This window comes from Cajanus cajan, chromosome 9 (assembly GCF_000230855.2).
Source record: "Cajanus cajan strain Asha chromosome 9, NIPB_CcT2T_4, whole genome shotgun sequence".
In the NCBI taxonomy this organism is placed as follows: Eukaryota; Viridiplantae; Streptophyta; class Magnoliopsida; order Fabales; family Fabaceae; genus Cajanus; species Cajanus cajan.
The window spans coordinates 51,397,336-51,422,710 of NC_138525.1; the positions used below are offsets into that span (position 1 = coordinate 51,397,336).

A 25,375-nucleotide genomic window follows, 5' to 3' on the forward strand; every position below is an offset into this window, starting at 1 on the left:
ACTTTTATTATTTTTTCCCCTGAGTTTTACACTTATTTCAAGTTTAACTTTATATTCAAGAGATCTTTACAATTTACTTAATTGCTTAATATATGAAAAAAATTGAGAACAAACAATAGAGTTTTATCCGGATAATTTTAAAGAATAAAACAAAAGTTATATTCTACAATGTAACTACTAATATAAAAGAGTTTTTAACGTTGTTAATTCTATATAGATTAATGATCTAAAATTGATATCGACCATATGAAATATAATGGTTTTGTATGAATTTAAAATGGATATGGATATAAGTAGATGATGAATAAGTATATATTCATTTTTATTCTTATACTCAATTTAATAAATTAAATATTATTTATATTTGTATTTATATTTGATTAATATTTTTTATCAAAATTTGAACGATTTTAAATATTATTCACGAATATAAATTTACTTATCATTCCGGTCAACCTTTGTCTCCAAACACACTTCCTCTCCTCGATGAACCATCATCACTCTCACGGTGAACCTCCGGCCTATCAGCACCGTCTAGATCCACAACTCTATCATCATTTGTGGCTCCAACCAAATCTACAACCTCTCATGTCCTTTCCGTTTTCTCAAATTTGTAAATATAAAAAATAAAATAAATAACAAACACAAACAACACAAGCATATATAAAATAAAAGCTTAAATATGTTTTTAATCCCTCAAATTTAAGACAAATTTGTTTTTGGTCCCTCAAATTTAAAACTATTGTTTTTAGTTCCTGTAATTTTCAAAATTCTTGTTTTAGTCCCAAGTCACCAATAACATATTTAAAAGTGACTAATTAAGATAGTTATGCAATATCAACCGGATTTAATGTGATATTTTCACTAATAGGGACATGAATAGGTAGATTTTATGCAATAATATTTAATAAATTACTTAACAAAATTTGAATATAAGAACTAAAATAAAATTTTTTTAAATTACAAGGACTAAAAACAACAATTTTAAATTTGAGGGACCAAAAATATATTTACCCTAAATTTGAGAGACTAAAAACATATTTAAGCCTAAAATAAAAGTGAAAGTGAGGGCATTTCACACCACGTCCACATCGCACCAAGCATCTATCAATATTGAAAAAATTGTTTGTTTATAAAATTTTAAAGACATTACATCTATTATGTAATATACTATTTTCTACATTGGTTTAAAGTTGAACGGATTTACTATAATCTTTTTACAACAATTAAACTATGATTAATGTAAAAAATAGAGTAAATTATATTGACATTTTCTATGTTTTTAAAATATTACACTCAATATCTCTTTATTATTTAAGTTTATGGTGAGATCTCATAGTTCAAAAAAATGTTACACTTGTACTTTTTGTATGTTTTGATATCACACTAAATATTTCTCAATTATTACAATGACACTCCTTAAAAGCTGAAATAATATTATATTTATATCTCTTGTATTTTTTCAGTATTACAGTCAATATCCTTTTATGAGTGTAATTTACTAAAAAAAAAACATTAATTATCCTCTTTATCAATAATAACTATTTTCTTATGGTATAACCATCTTTGATCTTTAGTTTTGTTTAAGATTATTTTATTCTTTTTCAATTATGTATTATTTCATTTTTTTTTACATTTTGTAACCTTTATTTTTTAAAAATATTTTTAAACAAAATATATAGAGACATAAAGTAACTCAATTTCACTATTATTTTTATTATTTTAAAACAAAACACATTTATTATTAAGTGTTAGAGTAAAAAAAACAGAGTAACTATTGAATATTTTAATTTTTGTCTTCATTCATTGATTATTATAAATTTATTTATTATATTTATGAAATGACATAAAATATATATTTTTAGTCATGTAAAATGATTAAAATTAGATTTTAATCCCTGTAATTTTTTTCTTTATTTTTTATTCTTCTAAAATTTAAAATTATTATTTTTAATCATTGTTATTGTATAATCATTTTTAACTACTTATTTATTAAGGACTCTTATTATAAATCCAAATAACAAAAGGATATTGATATAATATAAAATATAAGTATAAATAAAAAAAAACACAGAAGATATAACTGTAACATCTTTTCAATTTTTAAAGAGTTTTACTGTAGGTCAAAATAATGGAGTAATATAGGATGTAACCTAAAAAAAATATAAAAATTAAGAGTGTTACATCTTTTTAAGTTTTGAAAGATTTCACTATAAATCTAAATAACAGAAAAATATTAAATACAATCTTAAAAAAGCACACAAAAAAATGCATATATAATTTACTCTTTTAAAAAAAACATTATACTACATAGGTTAAACTATATCTGATAAAATATAGTTGGTATTATTTTAAAAATTGCCACCACACAGCATATTACATTGATTGTTACAACCGATGTAATATTGCGTTGTTAATTTTCGTTTTTCTACTAGTGAAACTTTATTTTATAAACTTTAGGTTTCATTTAATTCTAAATTGAGAATTCTCTCGATAAATTTTGACATATGACAAGGTCAGGATAATGAAAATAAAGGATAGTTGAATTATTCTTTAATTGATCGTTTGAATATTCATTCCACATTAAATCTTCTTGTTTCAATTGTGAAAAATAAAATAAAAACATATGAAAGATGAATTTCTAGCCAATTATTCTTTTACCTACATCCAAAGAAAGATGGCTATGTATGGAGATTGATATGGATTCTATCATTGATGAGTTTTAAGACACGAATAAGAGGGTGAGCAACTAGTTCCTCACAATTCTGCACGATTCCAAAACCCATCGTTCACCCTCCATGCACTTCCATTACACCAAATGGAGTGTTAGCGGTGGACTTTGTACGTAGTTTAGAAAATTTTGTTTTTGCTGGTCTGAGTTTTCTCTTAATTTTCAAGTTTAAAAAATATATTTTTGGTCTGGTACAGTAACTCTCTTAAATTAAAATGATCTTTGTCTCATCTTTTTATATTAAACGGTTTTAATATTAATTAATGTAGGAAACACTCATATGATATGATAGATTTGTTATATGTTATCAAATTAACTGAATTAATATGACAAATTGAAAAAAAAATGATCAATTTAACTTAATATAAACACTTTAAAATATCAAAATGAAATTGTTGAACTTAAATAATCAAATGAAATATAAAGGAATATAATTCTTTATTATTAAATAAACTTTTATAAAAAATAAAATGATATTTTTTGTCACACCTTCATATATAAATCAAGAATCGAATTTTAATTTTTAATTACAAGAAATTACTTATATTAACAACTTTTATTATCTCTAAATTATAGATTAAATATATTTTTGGTTCTTAATTTTATTTTTATTTTTTGCATTTTCTCTTAGTTCTTAAAAATTTTCTTCATGAACAAGAATTTTTATGTCAAGAATTAAAAATATTAACAATAAAAATTTAGGAATTTAAAAAGAAAATTGACAAAAGTTCAACGATTAAAATTTATAAAAAAAATTATTTAAATACTTAAAAATAATGACCGACAAAAGTTTAAATAATATAAAAATATATATTCTTATACTTTCCCATATATCTTTCATTTGACATTTTATTTATTTGATATAGTAAAATATTAGTACCAAGAAGAAATTGTAAAACAACACCGCAAATTATTTTAAGACGCAACCTATTCCTATATATAAAAAGATGTTTTGGTGTACATAATTTTTTTTAACTCTTTTATTATTAAATTTTTAAATAACAAAAAATAGTATTAAAAATTAATTATTTTTCTAAACTTAAATACTAAAATCAAGATTTTAAAATTTAAAAACTAGATATAACATCAATTAATTCAATAAATTTTGATAATTATTAAATATTTTTAGACACACAATGTCATTATTTTATTATAAAGAAATTATTAAGACACAATTAACATTAATATATCTATAGTTATTATAAAGAAATGCATTCATATAATTATTTTTTCTCTTGATTATAAGTTATAAATTAATTTTTTTAAATTATAAATAATAATTATTAATTTTTAAAATTATTCATTATTAAAAAAATAAACTCTTTAATTTTAATTCTATTTTTTTACATCCATTTATAACTATTATTAAATATAATAATCACTTAAAATAAATAGTATAATTAGAATAAAATTTGTATTTATGGTAGAATTAATTAAAAATAATTATATTAATTATTATTATTTTATCTTAATAATTTGTCATATGTAAGTTACAATTAGGATTAGAAGTAGTATCAATGTACAATAGACATTGTATAATAATTAGGCATGGCAATCTAACCTGTTTCCATAAATACTCGTCCGAACCTGCCCCGATTTGGATGGAAAAAACTTGTGTTTATCGAGTTCGGGTTTGGGTTCGGATTTTTCCCGATTGATAAAATTGGGAGCGAGGGTGAGGATGGCGATGTTAATACCCGCCCCGCTTAATAGTATAATTAAAAAATTATTTTTATATATATATAAATAAAAATTAGAAATATTTATATGTAAAAAATTATATTATTTTACTTTTCTTTTATTTTTTTAAATTTTTTCATATTTATTTAAAAGAAAAAAAATAAGAGCGGGGGCGGGGCGGGAAAATCCGAACCTTACCAGAGATGGGGATGAGTACCCAAATTTTACCCTTAGCGGGTATCGAGGACTGGGGTGAGGGCGGGAAACATAAAATCCGCCCCCATCCCGCTCCGTTGTCATGCCTAATAATAACTTATACAACATCACATATGTTTATTTCTCTTTATTATTTCATTTATTATGGAAAGATATTATTACCTTCATTAAAGACCTAATTACCTAATTCACTAAAATTTAAAAAATTGTCAATTTAGTTAATAAAAATTAATTTTTCCTACTTATATATATGAGGAGGGTTCAAACGACACCGGTGTAACTTTAACTAAGTGTTACACCGCTTAATAACTTTATATTAAATGTGAATTTTGAAAATCCAACCGTTAGATTGAAAGTTCATATCTCTTAGATCATATATGTCAAATTTTGTTAAAATTGAACAACAACTTGAAGGTAATCAAATTGTTCATATTTTAGTATATTTTAAAATGTATATATTACGTCAATTTTGTTTTATGAGAATGAAGTATCAAATCATCTTAGATTAATATAAAATTTGACATATATGATCTAAGAGATATGAACTTTCAATCTAACGATTGGATTTTCAAAATTTACATTTAATATAAAGTTATTAAGCGGTGTAACACTTAGTAAAAATTACACCGGTGTCGTTTGAACCATCCTCTATATATATATATATAATCTAAAATTATCTCTATATATATTTTATAATCAATTCTAATACATATCTTATACTATTTTTTTTAATTAATACTTATATTTCTCCTAATAAACAGATTAGAATACATATTTTTTAAAAAGTTTATAATTAATATAATCAAGTTAAGGTAATACACTTTAATTAAAAATAATTAATATATAAGATAATATAAATTAAATTTTATACCATAAGAGAATAAACAATTATTATTTTAAGTTGATCCATTGAAATAGAACACAGAGATAGTATTAATAATAATAAAAAATAGAAAAAATAAAAAAAATATTAAATTATTATATAATTATTGTTTTGCAACGTAGGATTTGAAAAAGAATAAATGGGAGCGGCGAGTGCATGCGAATGAAACCCTACGAAAAACAAAGCGGTAGGTCCGGACCGACAGACACGGCGCCAGAGTCCAAAAGCAATGTCGTAAGCAGTGACTATACCGCTTCGTGTGGGTTCTGGACACGCACGCACCGCACTTTCAATTCCCACACGTGTCCATCCTCGTCACCCAAACCCTACCCTATAAAACCCCCTCTCTCCCTCACGCTCCAACTTTCAAACGCCGCCACTCACACAACAATGGCCGCAACCGCACCGCACCTCCACTTCCCCCCCGGTTTCCGCTTCCACCCCACCGACGAAGAACTCGTCGTCCACTACCTCTGCCCAAAATGCGCTTCCCACCAAATCGCCGTTCCCATCATCGCCGAAATCGACCTCTATAAATACGACCCGTGGGACCTTCCAGGTAAAAACACACACACACACACTAACCCTTATTATTTCATTTTTTTTCCAATTAAATAATTAATAATATTTTTTCACTAACAGGACTGGCCTTGTACGGAGAGAAAGAGTGGTACTTTTTCTCGCCCAGGGAACGCAAGTACCCAAACGGCTCGCGCCCAAACCGGTCCGCGGGAACCGGATACTGGAAGGCAACCGGAGCGGATAAACCCATTGGTAAACCCAAACCGGTTGGAATCAAGAAAGCTCTGGTCTTTTACGCTGGAAAAGCTCCCAAGGGAGAGAAAACCAATTGGATCATGCACGAGTATCATCTCGCTGACGTGGATCGTTCCGCTCGCAAAAAAAACACCTTGAGGGTATAATAATAATAATAATAATAACTAAATTACTCTTTTACCCCTCGCCAAAATAATCATTTTCACTTTAAATAAATAAATAATAATAAATGTTTTCGTGAATCAATTGTTATCTTAATTATTCGTTCTTATCTCGATGAAGTTAGGAGTAATATAATTAAAAATTAAAAAAAATAAAATGTGTGTACCTGATTTTGCAGCTGGATGACTGGGTGCTGTGTCGAATCTACAACAAGAAAGGCTCCATCGAGAAGCAACCACCGAGTGTGACGCGCAAAATGGAATGTTCCGAAATGGAGGAGAAGCCTGGGATTGCGACACGTGGCGGCGCGGCGGCGGATAGCGTGCACTTCGAGGCTTCGGACTCGGTGCCGCGGCTGCACACGGCGGACTCGAGCTGCTCCGAGCACGCGGTGTCGCCGGAGTTCGCGAGCGAGGTGCAGAGCGAGCCGAAGAGGGGAAACGAGTTTGCGTTTAATTACGTGGACGCCACGCTCGGGTCGCAGTTCCAGAGCGGGGATCAGATGCTGCCGCTGCAGGATATCTTCATGTACCTCTCCAAGCCTTTCTGAAATTGCTTGCCGCCACGACGTCGTTCGCGTGTATTTTTGCATTGCGCGGAAGCACGAGACTGAATATGAAAGTCCGTGAGTGCGCCCGTGCTCGTCGCCTAGCTGATTATTACTTTAAAAAAATAATTTATGAATTATCAGTCTATTAAATTAATAAGATACTAATACATCATTAAGTGTATTAATATGTGGTTTTATAATAACGCTTAATGACGTGTTGATAATTTATTAACAAAAATGTTGGTGAAGAATTGTAGTAGATCAATCGAGGTGTACAGCCATTGATTTGGTGCGCAATGTATGGGTAGCCATATATATCTAGTGGTAAATTTTGGGTTTGTCTCTAGGTAAGTTTTTTTGTTTTTTTCTTAAGCATTAGTTGTAGGAAAGTAAATTAGCATGGGTTCATAATGTAAATGTAATTAATAGATGTCGTTATGACTTGGAACTCTTTCTTAAGGTCTTTAATTATCTTGTTAATTACAGTGGGAATTTGTGCTAATTAAGACATATGAAAGAATTTTCTAACTGCCCTAAAATATAAACTAGAAAATCTGAAGCTACGTTGTGTGAGAGAATTTCCTTAATACACATGCCAATTACCTTTCTATGTTTCTCCTTGGGTCCTAACAGTCTTGTTGCTCTTGCACAGCATCCAATCAGTGTAAGAAGAGAAACAAAATAAATAAATAAAGGTATAGCAAACTAAATGTATGAGACCAGATAATCTAGTTTGGCAGCAGATATGATGTCAGATACATTGTGTCTGCCTTAACAATTTTAGTGAAAACAATTCTGATTAGAAGAAATATCAATTAAACATACATTCAATCCAAATGAAGTAATTACGTGAAGGAAATTGGCTTTGCAGGGAAAAATAGAAAATAAATTTGTATAAGAAAAAAAAACACATTTTTTTAAAATATAAATAAATTTTAAAATCTTTTTCATTTAATGATATTTTTTAGTATTCTTGATTATTTTAATGCATAATCGCTACTTTAGTTGACATTTACAAAAAATAATCTTAAAATTTTTTATAAAATTCATAAAAATTTAATTCAGATAATTAATTAAAAAATTAATATATTTAAACAAAAAAAACTTATAATAGAGAAATCAGGGAGTATTATACCTCCTTTGTTTTTGAGCCTTCTTACATGAAGTATTTGGTATATAATTTTTTTATATTTTTTTATGAATTTTAAATTAAAATTTTTAATTTTTTATATTTGATAGTTATTAGAAAAAATTCTCAAGAGACATAATTTTCTTCGAGAGGAGTTAGAAATTCGAAAATTTCAAATTAGGAAGAAGATTTTGTGAAAATCATAGTATTTTTTTTAAATAAAAAATATATGTAATTAAAATTAATCTTTTCAAATATCTTTCTCCTTTTATTTCTCTTTTTCCTTCTATTTCTCTAACTTCCTTCTGCCTCTTTTATTTTTCTTTTTCGCTCTCTATCTTTCTTTCCCTCTTATATCTTTATCTTTCTCTTTTTTGTTTGATCTTGTTAATTTTAATAATATTATTAAAATTTATTTTATTTTTTATAATTTAATGATATTTGTTAATATTTTTTAATTAATTTATTTGAATGATATGAAAATATTTTTATTCTTTTTTATTATAAGATAATATATATATATATATATATTTGAATTGTATATTTAATTAATTATAAAATTTTAACTTTTTAAAAATAATTTAATGTCATATTTATAATAAAATTTGAATAAATATATATAATAATATTTTAATAAAAGATATTTTATAAAAATATTTATATACTATTAAAATCAAACATAAAAATAATTAATTTTTGATAATCCTGTATAAATATTTTAGGATTTAGAATTTATAAATAATCATAATTCTGAGTATTTATAATTCTAAGTAATTAATAATTCTAAATATTTATATGGTTTAAGATTTAAGATGTATAAATATTTTTAAGTAATTAAATATATTTTATTATTTTCAAAAATCATAATTCTCGGTAATTATAATTCTATAAAAATATAATTTATATGTATAAAAATAATTCTCTCTTATCAAATGTTTTCTTAGTGACACTAGGTCTCGTGTCGTCATTTTTTTTTTTTTTTATGTATCCTGCCACTGAAATTACCACATGCTTCCTGGTGGAGGAAATTAAGCTAGCTGTGAGATACCATTATCTTCTACTAGCACGAAGAGTGGCTCCTTAAAAGAACAGAGAAAGAAAAAATTATGGCAGTTTTTGCGATTATTTGTGTATATGTATAGTTTTTTTAACATGGTTTTTGTACAGTTATTAAGTTGGTTACAAAATATGCTAAAATTAGCTGGCTAATTCAACTGGAAGTGGTGCGAAGGAGAAAGGTAGTAACCAGGATAGGTTTTTAGACGAAAAATAACTTGTTTAGCAATAATAATCATATATATATATATATATATATATATATATATATATATATATATATATATATATATATATATATATAAAGAAATGTTCAAATTCTAGTTATGTCCTGTCTGTTTATTTGAGCCTGGAACTACTTTACATTGGCTATTTTTCAATCCATTAAATTATCAGGTATGGATGAATTGTTATTGTTAGTTAGGACATTTAGTGATCATGCCCTTAGACCGTACTTCACATATGTAGTATCATCTTGGGTTGGGGAGTGAGAATAAAGATAGTAAGGTTTTGTGTGTAATTTGGCTGGCAACCTTATGGTCTATCTTATTAGCAAGGAATGTGACTATATTCAAAGGAAAATCATTCCATGTGGAATCAGTGTGGCAAGATGCCTTGCTAAAATCTTAGTCATGGGTTCGAGGTCTCTACGAAAATTCAACTTTCTCTTTCTATGACTGGATTACGCAACCAGATTATTATATCAAAAGTCTGGTAAGGATAAGGGGATTTCAATCTATAGTGACTCGTCTGTTTGTAATGTTTGGGGTGCGTTTCTTTTTCTATATTACTCATTATATTTTGTTTTGTGTTGTATGTGTTCTAATTTGTACTGATAATATTGGAAGCTCTTTTGATTATTTTTTATGATTGAAAGAATCTTTACTTGCTAAATAAAATTTTGCCTTTTAAAAAAAAAAGGTATAAGTATTTAACAATGGAGATTAAGAATATTATTTAACAAGGTTCATGACATAATAAAAATGGAATAATTAAATCAAAAGTCATCTTAATAATACTATTTCTATTACTAATTATATGTTTAGCAATAATAACCATATTACTGAATGCCTGAAATCAAATCATGAACAAATAATATAATAATAAATAAATAAATAAAGCAAGCAAAACTAAAAGCATTAAAAGCAAAACTAAAAACATTAACCGCCGGATATGTTAATGGAGAGGATTTGGGGCATGCCTGTGGGGAGCCAGCCACCATCGGAACCGCCGGATGGGGGCGCTGGGGGCTCCAGGATGAGTCAGACGGTGACTTTCAAGGAGAAGGTACTGGGTGCCCCGGCTAAGCGGGCGACTGTTCGCGATCTTGTCAAGGAGGGGGCTATGACGTTAGAGTTTGAGGGTGGGGATCGTTTGCTACCCAAATTCAGTATCGCGGCACCCACATTGAAACAGTTGTGTGAACCATGGGAACAATGTCTTGTGATAAAGTTGCTAGGGAGAGATGTGGGGTTCTTAACCTTGCGGGACAGACTACCTGCGTTGTGGAAGGTTCAAGGAGGTCTCGAGTTGCTGGACGTGTCAAATGGCTACTTTATGGTGAAGTTTGATTTGGAGGCGGACAGAGAACGGGTCATGCACGGGGGCCCTTGGATGCTCTTTGATCACTATCTGATTGTTAGACCATGGTCCCCAGAGTTCGTAACTTCAGCAACGAAGGTCGATAGTACTCTTGTCTGGATCAGGTTCCCAAGTCTCGGGGTTATGTTCTATGATGAGAGTGTCCTCCTAACAATTGCTTTGGCCATAGGGAAACCAGTCAAGGTGGATCTTAATACCTTGAACATGACGAGGGGACGGTTTGCACGGGTCTGTGTCGAGATAAATTTAAATGAACCAGTCGTGGGGAGGTTTTTTCTCAATGGTGTTTGGTATAATGTGGAGTACGAGAGATTGCATTTGTTGTGCTCGTCGTGCGGTTGTTATGGACATGTCCTACGGAACTGTCCGCATGCAACCAGGCCTGAGCTAACATCACACGGCGTCGGTGAGCAGGAGGTTACGGAGCAGCAGTCGGGGGAGCCACCACATAGTGCAGTTTCGGCGGCTTCAATGGGAGAGGAATCAGCTCCGCAGGTTAGGGGCGATATCGCGCCAGATCCGCATGGAGATTGGCTGATTGTGAAACGGCAAAATCGGAAACATAATATTGGCAAACCGTTTAGCAAGGGACGATCTGCATCTCATAATGGGATTACGGAGATTAAGGAGCGGGATCGGAATATGCAAGATTACCCCCACGAAGGGTGTGCAACTTGACGTACCACGTGCGAGTTTTAAAACCCCACGTGTGGTGACTGTACCTCCACGAGAACATAGCCATGTAGCTGGTTCCATACATGGTGATAGGGACCACACACCGAATAGGAATCCTCAAATTAAGGGCGCCAATAGTGAACGAAAGAAACGTATCAGAGGGGAGGAGTTTCGTGAACAATCACGGCCCATTCCAGCTGGCGCGAACACGGACTCCGTCGTGGAAAAGAATAAGACCCGAAGCCCATACACCCATTCTTCTCTCGGTGACCCACGTGTGCACGAGGAGTTGATGGGGGAATTGCACCAGGATATGATAACAAGTGTGCCCCAATCAGGTTTCACGATTGACGCATGCCATGCTAACGAGGATGGTGGGCAGGAGTTACCAGGGATGGAGGATATTATGCAATATGACCAGCCATTGGAAGAGAAGGCCATGATGGCTTGAGTATCTGCCGTGTCTTACCGTTTTAATGAATACATATTTTAATATTTTAAGTTGGAACATTCGAGGGGCTGTTAATGCCAAAGGTAAAAGGAGGGTTTCGGAGTTAGTAAGGCTCCATCACCCGGCTATTTTTATTGTTTTGGAAACCCATTGTCAGTTTTCTTCGGTGGCAAGCTTTTGGAATAAGATGGACTATAAGTTGTGTTTTAGTATCGAGGCTACGGGGCATTTTGGGGGTATTTGGGTTCTGATGGCGATGTCTTGCTCTACTAATCTATCTGAATTTGCCTCTCACTCTCAGGCCATATCGTTTACGGTTGTGGAAGGAAGAAAGAGTTGGGTGTGTACTGCCGTTTATGTTAATCCTCAAGTGGAACTCAGACAACGGGTTTGGGATCATCTACGAGAGTTGGGGGGACGGATTACGCTACCATGGTTAGTGTTTGGGGACTTCAATGAAATTATGACGTCAACGGAGTGTCGGGGTGGTCGCTTCTCGATGGCAAGGGCATCCCAATTCATGGAGGTTTTGAATGATTGTAATCTGCTTGACATGGGGGCTAAGGGCCTTCGCTTTACTTGGTATCGTAATCAACATGGGGTTGTGCTGGCAAAGCGTTTAGACCGTGCGGTGTGTAATGTTGCGTGGCAAGCAATGTTTCCGGAAGCGTATGTGGAGAATCTGTGCAGGGTCTACTCTGACCACTGCCCTCTTTTACTGCTGCGTGAAGGCTCAAGGGACAAGGCTCAGGATCGACCCTTTCGGTTCCAAGCTGCATGGGCCACTCATAAAGATTTTGAGCGAGTTGTTAGGGAGGCGTGGTACCGTAGTATGCCGACCCTTGCTAATGGGCTACAAGCTGTTCGGGTTGATGCCATCAAGTTCAATACGGATGTGTTTGGGAACATCTTTACAAGGAAGAAGGCGCTCCAACGACGTCTTAAAGGGGTACAGCTACAACTTGAGAGAGGGGATTCAGAAAGCCTGTCACGCTTAGAAAAGGCCATACAAGCAGAGTTGGATGAAACTTGTCTTCAGGAGGAATATTTATGGTTTCAGAAATCTAGAGAGAAGTGGGTGAGGTTTGGGGACCGTAATACTTCCTTCTTCCATGCCCAAACTCTTGCGCGAAGACGGAGGAACAAAATTCAGGGCTTGTTTCTGCCCGATGGGTCTTGGCACACGGACCCTGTGGTAATGAAAATTGAGGCAGTCAGGTTCTACAAGGAGCTTTTCTCGGTTAATAACGACCAAGGGTTTCTAGACATGCAAGATGGGGTTCCACCTGGCCTGGGGGTTGAAGCCCAATCCGCCTTAACGGCCCCAGTCACAAAGGAGGAGGTTCGCCGGGTGGTGATGAGCATGAAATCGTTCAAGGCACCAGGGCCAGATGGGTTTCAATCGTTCTTTTCCAAGAAGTATTGGCCTATTGTGGGAGATGAACTATGGCGCACAGTGAAGGATGCCTTTCGTTTGGGGTTCTCAGATAGTTCACTCTTGGAGACACAGATGGTGTTAATTCCGAAGGTGGACCACCCGGTGAGCCTCAAAGAATTTCATCCAATCAGCTTATGCAACGTTGCTTGGAAGGTTATTTCTAAAGTGCTTGTGGCTCGTCTTAGACCCTTCCTGCCAGGCATCATTGGTCCTTTCCAGGGCAGTTTTATTCCCGGGAGGGGGACGCGTGATCACAGTATTATTGCTCAAGAAGCCTTCCACTTCGTACGGAAGGAGGGCTCACGTGTGGGCTCTTTGGCTTTAAAAATTGACCTGGAAAAGGCATATGACAGGGTCAGGTGGGATTTTTTGGAGTCTACGCTGGTGCAGTTTGGGTTTCCGTCAGTCACAATCCAACTCATCATGTGGGGATTGAAGAATTCGTCCATATCACTACTCTGGAATGGAAGCAAGTTACCGTCCTTTGTTCCGTCCCGTGGCCTTCGGCAGGGAAACCCTCTATCCCCGTATCTGTTTGTATTTTTCATGGAGCGGCTAGCCCTTAGGATCTCTGAGTTGCTCCAAGAGGGTCGGTGGAAACCGATTAAGCTCTCCCATGGGGGGTTCCTGCTCTCACACCTTTTCTTTGCTGATGATATTTTACTGTTCTGTCAAGCTTCAGATGATCAAGCTCGCTTGGTGGCATCAGTTTTGGAGGCGTTTTCGCGATCATCAGGACTGAGGGTCAATTTGTCTAAGTCTAAGTTTGTGAGCTCGAGAAGGGTTCCACAGAGGATAATTGACATACTGGGGGGTTGGCCACACGGCTCGAATAGGGAAGTATTTGGGGGTTCCCATGACGCATGGTCAGCCAAGGTGCGCCGATTTTTATGATGTGATGGATAAGATTCAGGGTAGACTTGCAGCTTGGAAGTCCAAGCTTCTTAATAAGGCAGGGAAGTTGTGTCTGGTGAAGTCCACCATCTCCTCTATTCCAGTTTATAGCATGCAAACACTGTGGCTTCCTCAAGCAGTGTGTACTAGAATTGATCAAGCTTGTCGACGTATGCTCTGGGCAAATTCTGACAACACACGGTTCTGGTCTCCGGTGAGTTGGGATGTTGTGACTCAACCCACAGAGTTCGGTGGACTTGGTGTTAGGGAAGCGCGCAGTGTGAATGTTTCACTCTTGGGGAAGTTAGTTTGGGATTTGCTTACGACTCCAGAGAAGCCTTGGGTCCATCTCCTCAGCCAGCTATACCTACAGGGAGACTCAATCCTGTGTGCTCAAAACAAGCGGGGTGCTTCTCCGACCTGGTCAAGTCTCACCAAGGCCCTTCCTTATCTCTGTGAGGGATTCGTGCCTCAGCTGGGGTCGGGTGCCTCATCCCTTTGGTACAAGGACTGGTCAGGTACTGGGCTTTGGTGTGGGAAAGTCCCATTCGTTCATATTGCGGACACCAACAGAACAGTTGCAGATTGTTGGGTTAGTGGTGCTTGGAACTTCACTGCTTTGTATACTGCTCTCTCGGAGGAACTGATACAGTCGGTCCAACAGCTGAGTGTCGTCAATTCCCCTTTGGGGCTGGATCACTTCGCTTGGAGGGGGGATAGCTCGGGCTGTTACACAGCGGCGTCTGGGTATCGTTTTCTAACATTGGGGTTGTCCACGGCAGGGGATGACGTGTGGAGGAAGATCTGGAAGTTGAAGATTCCTGAGAAGGTTAATTTCTTTCTGTGGCAATGCCTTCATTCAGCTCTTCCAACGAATCAGGTTCGGGCGGATAAGAGGTTGGCCGACTCTGGTGCATGCTCGCGTTGCTCTTGCCCTCACGAAACCATTTTACATGCACTTCGTGATTGCCCGTCTTCGCGGGAGGTGCTGGTGTCTGGTGGGATCAGTGTGGGGTGGGCTTTCTCGGTAATGGATTGTTTCCAGTGGCTGAAAAGGATTATTTTGCATAAGGATGCTATTAGGCTCTCCATCACTTTATGGTGGGTTTGGCGGCTTAGAAATAACATGCTGTTTACCGATGAGCTTTGGACGATTTCGGCGGTCCGTCGGAAGGTGACACTGTCTCTGGTGGAGAATAGTGTGTATAACGTGAAGAGGCGCTTAGGGGAGGAGTCAGCCCTTTGGAAGCCTCCGGAGCATCCGTGGGTTAAACTAAACACGGACGGGAGTTGGTTGACTGGATCTTATGCTATGGGGATGGGCGGCGCAATTCGAGATTGGGCAGGCATGTGGCGGGGGGGTTTCTCGCGTGGAGCTTTACATGGTGATGCGTTATGTGCCGAGTTATTGGCCTTGGAGGATGGTTTAACGCTTTGTTGGGAAGGTGGGTTTCGGAAGGTGACATGCGAATGTGATTACCTGGGAGCTGTTACGCTGTTTCAAGAGCGACCAACGGATAGGGATTACCTGCATAAACACTATGATGTGATTCGTCGTATTAAGCGCATTCTAGCTAGGGACTGAGTTGTTTATGTGAGTCATATCCCTCGAGAAATTAATTCAGTAGCACATACGCTGGCTAATTGGGGTGGACGGAATATAGGTTCCAATGTATTTTGGAGGAGTCCTCCAGAGTTTGTACTGTTACAGTTAGGGAGAGACTCTATGTCTTGAGTAGTCTGCTGTTTTTAGTTTTCATCCTTTACCAAAAGCAATAAAAGGAAACATTAATGTAAAAGAATAAAAGAAGAATAACTCTCTTTGGTTTATCGGCAACGTTAACTAGTGGAGAGTGCATCTTCCTCTGAACAGAGGTCCTGCGTGTAGTCATGAAATCTCAGTCAGATTTTCCAATGGAATCTGTACCATTTTTTTTTATCAACAAACTCTCATACGAATTCTTTATCATGGTATTAGCACATGCTTCTTTATCAGTGAGAACACATGAGTGAGACTCAGATATACAAATAAATAAAACACTGCAAGAATGGGTCTCCAAGGCATCGAATTCTGCAAAGAACGGGTGACAACAAAGTTGTTTACTGTACATATCCTTTATCTAAAATGATTTTTTTATTTATTTATTAATTTAAAATGCTGAAATTTAATTATAAGTACAATCATATTTATTTTGAATAAAAGTTCACATTATACACGAGTCTGAATAATACTTAAATATATATAAGAAAAACATAAATAACGGAATAAAATAGGCCTTTCAAAACTAAAGATAAATTCATAAATATCAAATTTAACAAAGTTGAAATCAAACCAACTAATGATTACGAGCGGTTTTATTCTCAAAATCTTGGTGTCACATTTTTCATAGTATAACCTAGAATGAAGTAAAGTAAATTTGAAGTCTAAGTTTTGCTTCCAAAATCATTATCATATTTAGCCCAACCTCATCTATAAATGACATTAAATTCGAACAAAATAAATATAAAATAATATCTCGTAACATATCTTTGTATGATAAGATTGTTAAAAAACTTCTAAACACACAACACAATAAAATGTCTAATACAATATATTCGGAGGGCATACAACTTTTTTAAGTCATTTATATTCCTTTATTATATTTTAATTTTTTTTCATTAATGTATTTCTTAAGAATAATATAAGAAAAAAATACGTATAAAAAAATTAATTGTCTGTCTTGTGAATAATAAATATCAACTTATTTTGTTTTCTTTTAATGAAGGCATATATAAGATGTCTTTTTGATACTATTATATATAAGATGAATCCACCATGCACATTCACAAATTTCATGACACATTAAATATCACTCTTATGCTTATATTAATTATCAATATGCATGTGATAGTATTAACTTTTCAAATCGTACATAAATAGACTAAAGAAGGGAGAGTGAGCAACGACGCAACAAGGTAGAGTGAGGGCGTAAAGAAAGAGTTCAACAACAAAATGGAGAGTGAAAACACAAAGAGAGGGGAAAAGAGAGAGCGTGCATGTAATGTTTTAATGTGATATATCATATCGATTGTTTCGTAACCACATAGTACGTGACATAATACAACATTAATTATAAAATAATTGATGTTGCATGCAATATATGAATTAGCTATGAAATAAATATAAAAAATTTGTTATTTTTAAAAATGTTACCATGTCAACTTTTACATCGGTTGTAATACAACCGATTTAATAATAGCGTTATATCTTGCTTTTTTTATATTAATGATTTAACTTTTAAATTTTAATGCACAATTTTTTTATTATTTCATTTTATAAATTAATCCAAAAAATTAAGAAATAAGGAAAATTTAAAATATCATGTTATTTTCAGAAGAAAAAAATTAGTTAAATTAAGGAGAAGATACTCAAGATATAAAAAGTCTCGACGTTAATAAAAGGTGAATAAATTTTGGACACCCCAAAATGTAAAGCTACAGTTAGAAAAAGAAAATTAAATAATTAATAAAGAAATAAATTAATAGAAATATGATGGGATAGAAAGAGACATAGAAAGAAACGTGAAATGTTAATGAAATATTCGAAATGGTTGGATTTTCGAATACCATTACTCTAAAAAAAATTAGAGTTACCACATGTGAGATGATATTTTTGTTCTATTTCATGGGTTATTGATTTTTTTTTATGTAAAAAAAAAGTTATTGATTTAAAAAATGATTTTTTTATACTATAGGATTTCGTTATTTTAAAATGAAAATTTTAATGTATTAAAAATCAATTAAAAAAAACAGAACATGAAAAAGTTATATAAGTAGGAGAATCATTGACATACATCTCGACACAACCGAATCAAGTGGATTAAAAAACAATATCACAACTAACCCAACAGTTAAAAAAAAACCACAAAGATTAAATTAACGAGATTTCAGATGCAAAACATGCAAAGTGATTTGCTTCATTGGTTCATCTTGATAAGGTATTCATATTGATGATCTGCATGTATTATAAAACATGCATTCCCTGTTAAAGAAAAAAGAAAGGGTCAAGGTAGGTGACCTGAAAGCACATGGAGATGCAGCACGGTAGATTCTCATGGATCCATTGAAACAGACCTGTGCTACAAATAATAATAATAATAATAAAACAGATCATAGTCACTGTTATTCTCACAATTTTGAGTCCAAGCATGTGTCATTTTCTCCACAACCATCCAAATTCAATCAATTCGTGCCACCCTAATGTCCTTATAATATTAACCACGGTTCAGACACAACGACCTCTGTATCTAGATACAGAGGTCGTGTACTCTCATGAATTGTCTGTCTGCTACATTTGTATTTTGTGGGGTCCACTCATTGCTTCACCAAATAATGTAATGCCCTACTTAATTTAGATCCGGTTCCACTAATAAATAATTATACAAATTATTTCATCATTATCAAATTCTGGATTTCTCTCTGTTAACTCTCTTTCCTGGGTGGAGCATATAACAAATGTAATTAATCAATGTAGTTTAATGTTCTATGCAAAGAAATATGGTATAGTAACTAGAAAATAAAAATATATACTACAAGTATTGTTGTTAAATAGCTAAAGTTATATATCTTAAACAAAATGTGAAATATAATTAGAAGATTTAATTTCAATTTTGTTGATACTTTTATTCTAGATTATGTGTTATTTTTTTGTCCCCTTTTTTCAAATTAATTTAATCCCTCTATTTTTTTTAAATTAATTAAATTTGATTCAATTGTTAGATTTTCTTTTGCTTAAACGCTCAAATACTTATGTAGGAATAAATTAAAAGTATAAGATTTTCAAAGTTGAGAAAATTACGAAAATGAATTAAACATTATACTCAAATTTAATATATAAAGGCTAATTAATTATATACTACATAAAAAAAATTATAAACATTAAATATCACCCTCACATATATAGCAATTAATATAATAATGTAAAAATAATAATTAACATTAATTTAAAAATATACAGCAATTAACTCCAAATATGTTATTATTATATGGAAAAATACATACATCAATAGACATCAACTCATTATTCAATAGTATTTTAATATATAACACATTCACAATTTATAGTCAACTAAGATATGATTATTATGCATGCTAATGTAATGGACAAGGAACACTCATAAATTATATGTATATGGTGCTAGTAAAAACAATTGTCAATTATCAATTGTTGCAAGGCTAGTTAAGAGTAGCCTAAAATAATATGTCAAGTCACAATCATCATAACATTCTATACTAGGATTATATACAACAGGGCACATCATGATAGCAGTGTTATACAAACTACACCCTATGCACACAATGGACAAAATTGGGGCTCCTAAACCTGCCTATCTTTATGGTCATGAATCCTAAAATTTTTACATAAGTGAGACCTTCCTTAGTGGCATATTCTACATTGTACCCATTCAAAAATCAATTTATGCACATAATACATGTCATATAGGGCTCTTATGCAATCTCACATTGAACACAATTCATTAATTATGCTTATATACATATATTCATCAATTGTATCTAAACACCACATTAAGCACAATCAACTCGACAAACTTTCACATAGTTAAGTTAAACTTAGACTTGTATTTGTATGACCATCACATGGTCCACACAGACCATCACATGGTCCACACAGCACATCACATGTTCCATCATATTATCAGCCAGATGTACTCATTCAATTGGATTCATACCAATAATATAATGCATTTATTCAAGTATAACATTCTCCACCAACAAATCGCAGTACAATATAATTCTTATGAAGCAAATACTTAGGAATAGTGCTCAATGTAGTCTAAATAAAATAATACTTTATTCTCTATAAGGGTAACGCCCGACATAACCCCTTGTGCCCAATGAATTTACAATAGGTAACTTTTAAAACTCTTATGTCTACTCGACATCAACATTATAAATAACAATTTGAGGTTCTCACACCCAACGTGAACGTTACAGTGAGCAACCTATGTTCTTTGTCATGATTACACCTAGGGGCCACACATGGTGCCTGATGTTGCATCAGTACAAACATTGTTACAACAACTCACAATCTTACACGATCTCAATCAACATATACATTTGTGAATTCAATCAATAAAGTTGTACATACATCATGAATATTAAATTCTAAACTATCAATTTACCTACTCTTAATCCTCACTCCTATTAATCTAGTTCATTTCATCCTTAGGGTTCCTCTAAGAACCCATGGACTATTATAGTTTCACAATCACTAATATAGATTATAATCATGACTACTAAATATATATAATACCAAGAGCATATAAGAAGACATATTACAGATTCATAATTATATTCATGGTTTGGGGTTTTTTTCCTCATACATCATGCATGAAGAAAGGACTGAGGTTAATCTCATTACCCTACAAATAACCCATACCTTAGAGTGAGGTTCTCACTCCCCTTTACCTCAATTGATTATAGGCTTCAAGTGTGGATCTCTGAAGCCATATATGAATGCCTCTAGTTTTCCCTCTTATAAGAGAAACAAGAAGATGAAACCCCTCAAAACAAAGTTGTTACTATGAAAGGATCTTCTCCCAATCCAAGCATTCTTTGGATGATCCAATCATTGAAAATGAAGAATCACATCCTATAGACCTGTTATCCAAAAAAATTGGCCTGATCCAATAGTGAATGAATCCTTGGTTGTAATTCAAAAATCATTGTCAGGTGGATATGCGAACTGGATAATAAATTTTCTCTCATTTCTCTATGTTTTATTGTTGTTTCCTTTTTAGAGCACAAAAGTATGAAATTTAAAATATGCAATGAATGAGACAACCCTAATTTACTACATTTAACTTGTCATTAAAAACTAATTAACTACATTTAATCTCTATTTTTTACTAATTTAAAACTTAAAGATAAATAAGACAAACATATATTTTTTAAATAATTTTAAAATCTTATTTTTCTTATCTAAAATATTCTTATCCATAAAACCTCTAAATTAATTAATTTTAAAATATTTTTTAATTAATAACATTCATAATTATAAGATAATTCCAATTAATTATTTAAAATTATTTATTAATTAACTTTAAATATTTTAGGCCGTTACATGATGTATATAATTTTTTGTAAAATTTAAAAATTATTTAATATTTTACTACATAAATTCAAATAGTGCATAATATGCTATTATAAATAATCATTAATTTGAATTTATATAACAAAATATCAAATAATTTTTAAATTTTATAAAATTTATAAACTTATTTTATTTATTAAAAACTTTTAATTTAACATCTAAATTATTGAAAGTTAATATAAATTATAAATTATTCAATAAAATAGTTATAGGAAGAATTACTCTTAAAGAATAAGTAACGTTTAATTATATATCATAAATCCTTATTTATAAATATATAAATTTCATAATAAAATCTCGTTAAAGTTTATAATATTCCCTAACACATTACTATGAGATGTGTCTTTTCTTAATCTAACTTTTGTATAGAACACAAAAAATGATCATGTAACTAAATTTAGATGTGGGGCAATTAATTTTTTTGGGTGTATTGAGGTAAGAGGATGAGCTCCAGTTTTCGTATATTTATTTCAATTTTTATTATTAAGAATTTGTTTAAATACAAGTTTACACGTGTTTTTTAAGAGAGTTTTTCTATTAAAAAGATTTTTTATTTATATTATTTTAATATAATTTTTTCAAAAAAAAAAATAGAAACTCTAAATCAAATGTAGTGATTTTCTGCATCAGTGAATCTGTTAGTAAAAGTTGAAAATAAAAGAAAAAATGGCACTTGGTTTCCAAGTACTATTTTTTCGTTTTGTCAGAAATACTTGTTCTAATACCGACAGCATCTCATAATCGTGGTATGAAACTTTGACCGAAAAGGGATGCAGATCGCATAGGATTTCAGACAAGCATAGCTGCGTTTGAACCCACACATGCTTCTGGGTACAATTCAGGTATAATACCTTCTGTGACTTTTGCATCTTACAATCTAATTCGAAGGTGTGACACATATTTTTATTAGAAATGTTTATGAATCGGTTTTTTTAACAATTTAAATTGAACTAAACCGATTTATTTTATAAAAGTGGATCAGTTAATTGATTCTTTTTTTATAAAGTAGATCAGTTTGGTTTTTTTAAAATATGAATCGATTTTTTTGAAATTAGATCGGTTCGGCGCGGTGTAATTATCTATTTTTTATTCATATATGAATTGGTTTTTTAAAAAATTAAACCGAACTGAACCAAATTACTTTGTAAAAATAGATTGGATAATTGAACCGATTTTATAAAGTAGATTGGTTCGAATTTTTTTTCAAAATGAATCAGGTTTTTCAATATGGATCGAATCGATTATGAATCGGTTCGGATCAATTTAGATTTTTTGCACACCCTTAATTCCTATACACTCAAATAAAAAATATGACTGTGGATGGATTAAGTTAAACATCTACTTAACTATTATAAACGGTAAAACAAGCATGCACTAACGTTCAATCTTTATCTTTCTCCAAAATAAAATGCACATACAATTTTTTTTAGCACATTTCTTACTTGAAAAAATTTGCAAAAGAAAATAATAAAAACACATCTTGTTATTATCATTTTCTTCAAAACATCTCGAATATAAATAACAATGTAAAAATAAGAGAATATTTTTATAGTTATGAAAATAAATAAAAATAAGAAAGTGTAATTCAAATTTGTTTACCATAGTTTTGAGTGAAGCCCGGATAATAATCCCTGCAAAGGCCAAATCTCATCCTGCTTTCCAAGAGTTATATAAACTTCTGTCGTATTAATCTTTCACATAGAAAGATAATATTAATTATCAAGTTCCTATAATGACTAATATTAATCACATTTCTGAATTTCAATGATTTAAAAATTGGGGTTAATTTGGTGTCACGATCAAACCCATCCTTTCATGGATAGAGAAGTTGTCTGCTAATCACAAAGCCATAAAACTGTAAGATCTATTGAGGTATCTACCATTAAATGTGTGTTATTATTGAAAGAAGTATGTTAATAATTGATTGTATTTATAATTAATTATTGTCATTATTACTAATTATTAAAAATATGTTTTAATATATGTAGATAAAAGTGTTTTTAAGATAATTTATTTTACTGAATTGCCTGAAACCATTAATTACTTCGTAGTAAAATTATGAAAACAGTATTAAATTAATTTTACTAGTTGGTTTTGTATTTAAAATGATTAATTATTAAAAAAACAACTAAAATATAATATGATCACTTTTTTATTATAAGTTTCAATTTATGGTTTATAATAATATATAAAAGGTCTATTTTAATAATTTGATTTATTTTATCTATTATATATATACGAGACATCAAAAAAAAATTCCTTTTTTCTTAAAAAAGCTTTAAGATATATAATCGCATCTAAAAACACACAAGCACTATATATATTTGGCCAGTCATATTATCTAAATCGCGTTTACAAAATATATTTAATTTTAGCCCTTTAAATAAGTTGATCAAAGACTGAAAATACATTATTTATTTAAATACAAAGACTAAAAAAAAGACTAATTCTAAAAAAATATCATATCTTCTACCGATAAAAAACATATTCAAAACTTCTAAATATTTATGTTAATATTTTATATTCAATAATATATACTAACATACACTAATGAGTGAAATGACAAATTACTTAAGAATTTTGTATAAAAAGGAAATAAAACTTTAAAAAAACTTAAGTTTCAGATAATATCCCTCTACATAGGTAATAATATTACAAACAAGACTAAATAGTTGATAATGGAACCATTATTAAAACTTTTGTTCATCTAGAAAACTCATCGGCAATTCAAATCGAAAACATTCAAATTAATGTCGTAATTCCTCTCCTCTTAATCTTTGGACGAGGTTATATACTTGTATTCAAATTAAAAGATGGTATAAATCGTATGTTGATTGTTGACTCTAAATTCAACCGATAACAAATTAGTTGTATTTAGATGAGTTAGATGAATTTTTTAGTCACATTTATAATTCCACAATTACATGATATTTTAAATAAAGTGAGTAGTACATAATTATCATTATGAAAAATATTAGTAATTGATTGTGTCTTTTAGAATTTAAGGTTTAAATTTAATTTTATAAAATTAATTTTTAAGGTAACTTTATATATCAAAACATATATCTTTATGAGTTAATCACCTATACACCACCAGTTTACATTGATAGTCAATCAGAGTCGTTAATAATATTTTTTTAATTTTAATTTAATTAATTAAATAAATAAAAAGATACTATTAACAGTTCTGATGTACTTCTAATATAAAAAAAATTTACACTTATAAATGATTAACTTTTAAATTATTAACCTTTATGAAAATACTATCGTACCATTAGGCATTAATGTTTACCAAAAAATCATAATAAATCAAAATAAAGGAAAATAATGTAAGCCTTTTAATTTTAATTCTTGAACTACGTCCAAAGTCCACACCCTGAAAAAAAAAAAAAGTCATCGTAAAAACCAAAATATGCACAAATCCCAAGCAAGTAAAAAATTGGTTAAAATTGGACTGATAGTCATAGATGCAAGAAATACTAATAACATGGACGAACCAACTGTCATTCAGACTTTCAGTACAACCCGATCCGGACACGTATTTTACCCCCCAAATGGTACCCGCCGTCAAAACTAATTTATTTATTTACAAAAATTAATAATCCTCCAACAAAGCAAAAAATATAAAATTAAATAAATAATTCGCAAACGAGGAAGAAGAAGAAGAAACAAAAACCATGGAAAGGAAAGGAAAAGACTGAGACACACACACTCACTCGACGACGCACTCCTTTCACTCTCTCTCTCTCTCTCTCTCTCTCTCCATTTCTCTGTTTTCGTTTCGTTGTGCTTTCATTCCCTTCACTCGCGTTGTTCTCGGTTCCTTCTCGACATTCTGAATTTCGAGGTATAAATATGTGAGTGTGAGTCGTTATTTTTCGTTTTCCAATTTCAGCGCGCGCTTCAATTCGATTCGTTCTTCTCTCTCTCTCGCACACACTGTGCCCTAGCTTCCGCGAACGATCTGTGCTCGTTGGA

General features: G+C 31.7%; 1 protein-coding gene across 1 annotated transcript; it reads left to right on the forward strand.

Moving 5' to 3' along the window:
- Positions 1-5,651: 5,651 nt before the first annotated feature.
- Positions 5,652-7,450, forward strand: LOC109816070 (NAC domain-containing protein 2). The gene is made up of 3 exons (XM_020380933.3): positions 5,652-6,069; positions 6,153-6,427; positions 6,628-7,450. The coding sequence occupies exons 1-3, from the start codon at positions 5,667-5,669 to the stop codon at positions 6,997-6,999; spliced, it is 1,050 nt and encodes a 349-aa protein (XP_020236522.2). The 5' UTR covers positions 5,652-5,666; the 3' UTR covers positions 7,000-7,450.
- Positions 7,451-25,375: the final 17,925 nt, after the last annotated feature.

Bases quoted from the DNA above. Each gene is read 5' to 3' on its own strand.
- LOC109816070 (XM_020380933.3), top strand. From the start codon at position 5,667: ATGCGAATGAAACCCTACGAAAAACAAAGCGGTAGGTCCGGACCGACA. The intron at 6,070-6,152 runs GTAAAAACACAC...TTTCACTAACAG, and splicing joins CGACCCGTGGGACCTTCCAG to GACTGGCCTTGTACGGAGAG. The intron at 6,428-6,627 runs GTATAATAATAA...CTGATTTTGCAG, and splicing joins GCAAAAAAAACACCTTGAGG to CTGGATGACTGGGTGCTGTG.